The sequence below is a fragment of the Penaeus monodon genome, chromosome 20, assembly GCF_015228065.2.
Source record: "Penaeus monodon isolate SGIC_2016 chromosome 20, NSTDA_Pmon_1, whole genome shotgun sequence".
NCBI lineage: Eukaryota > Metazoa > Arthropoda > Malacostraca > Decapoda > Penaeidae > Penaeus > Penaeus monodon.
The window spans coordinates 23,129,147-23,130,464 of NC_051405.1; the positions used below are offsets into that span (position 1 = coordinate 23,129,147).

General features: G+C 32.6%; 1 protein-coding gene across 2 annotated transcripts in view; it reads right to left on the bottom strand.

The window, feature by feature from the left end:
• LOC119585710 (Y+L amino acid transporter 2-like) overlaps positions 1-1,318 on the bottom strand; it is a 35,590-nt gene that overhangs the window by 5,888 nt on the left and 28,384 nt on the right. For both annotated transcript variants that reach the window (XM_037934396.1, XM_037934395.1), the window contains exons 5-8: positions 1,128-1,253; positions 847-991; positions 423-546; positions 96-199 (exon numbers count right to left, since the gene is read on the bottom strand). In XM_037934396.1, coding sequence (XP_037790324.1) covers positions 96-199; positions 423-546; positions 847-991; positions 1,128-1,253 — 499 coding nt within the window. The remainder of the gene's footprint in view (positions 1-95; positions 200-422; positions 547-846; positions 992-1,127; positions 1,254-1,318) is intronic.

Here is a 1,318-nt window from a genome sequence, read left to right on the forward strand (position 1 = left end):
GTGTAATATGACCTGCAAATTTCATATTGGCAATGAGGATTGGATCATAGTTATGTAAAATGACAAATGCACAAAGTCAAGATACAATGTTTTACCTTGATGATGTCATAATATGCACAGAGAGACCACCGAATGCTGAGATTGCAACGAGAATTGGCATGATCCAACTGCAGTAAGAGAAGAGCTTGTCGGCCATAGTCTGTTCAGGCAAAGAAAAATAACTTTTGTGTGTTTATATAATTAAAATAATTGATCATCAATGCTAAGAGATAATTATGTAAGTAGTATATTCTCTTTAAGATGTAGAAATTATGGCTTAATTTAATATAATTGGCAAAGACTTATGAGAAACATAACATGGCAATGTAAATGATAAAAAGGAAAAAATGTAATGCAAACAAAAACTAATGAATGATTCTTACCACTGCAATAGCATCTGATGCCAGCATTTCAGTAGGTGTTAGAACAGCCAGATAACCTACATTTGCCAATACATACACTAATGTCACCAGTGGCAGTGAAATGTAGATAGCACGAGGTAAATTCCTGCAGAAACAGGAAGAAAGGTTCTTTTACTTGATTGCTTTTATTTAGATATCAATCTTTTCTTCCAATTTGATTTTTAAAATTGTACACACTTTTACGCAGTCTGACACTGTTGCAAAATAGATATAACCCTTATAAGAATTTCAAAATAGTATTCATTATTTACCAACAGATAAAAAAAATTTAATCATGAGACATCTGGAATGTAGGTCACAGTGAAGATACATATGAAAAATAAACAGCATATGAATAATAAAATGCAGATATTAACTACGGTTCAAAGCATTAAAGTATACATACACAAATGGATTCTGTAGTTCCTCTGTCATGAAATTAAGGTAGTTCCATCCAGCATAAGAAAATATACCAGAGTAGAAAGACACAGCAATACTTCCTGGGTCTGTCTTGGTCCCTTCAAATGAATTTTCAAAGTTTTGCGTGTTACCTGCAAGATACAAATTTAAGTTATGATTAAATATTGGCTTATTGGGAGAAATGACCCATTTGTCAAATATGACAATATGTAAATTTCATGGCTTTGTTAGCATATTCCATAATCAGATCTTTCTTTTGTAACTCACCCATGCAAATAGTCACAAGACCAGCTAAAATGACAATGCAGAGGGCACCAACTTTTGTTACCATGAAGCAATTCTGTAGTTTGGTAGTGAAACGCACATTCCAGCAGTTGATGAATGTTAAGAAACCTGTATAAAAATATTCCTGATTAACAAGAGGCAATAATGATACTAAGTCTAAGTCTATAACAGAT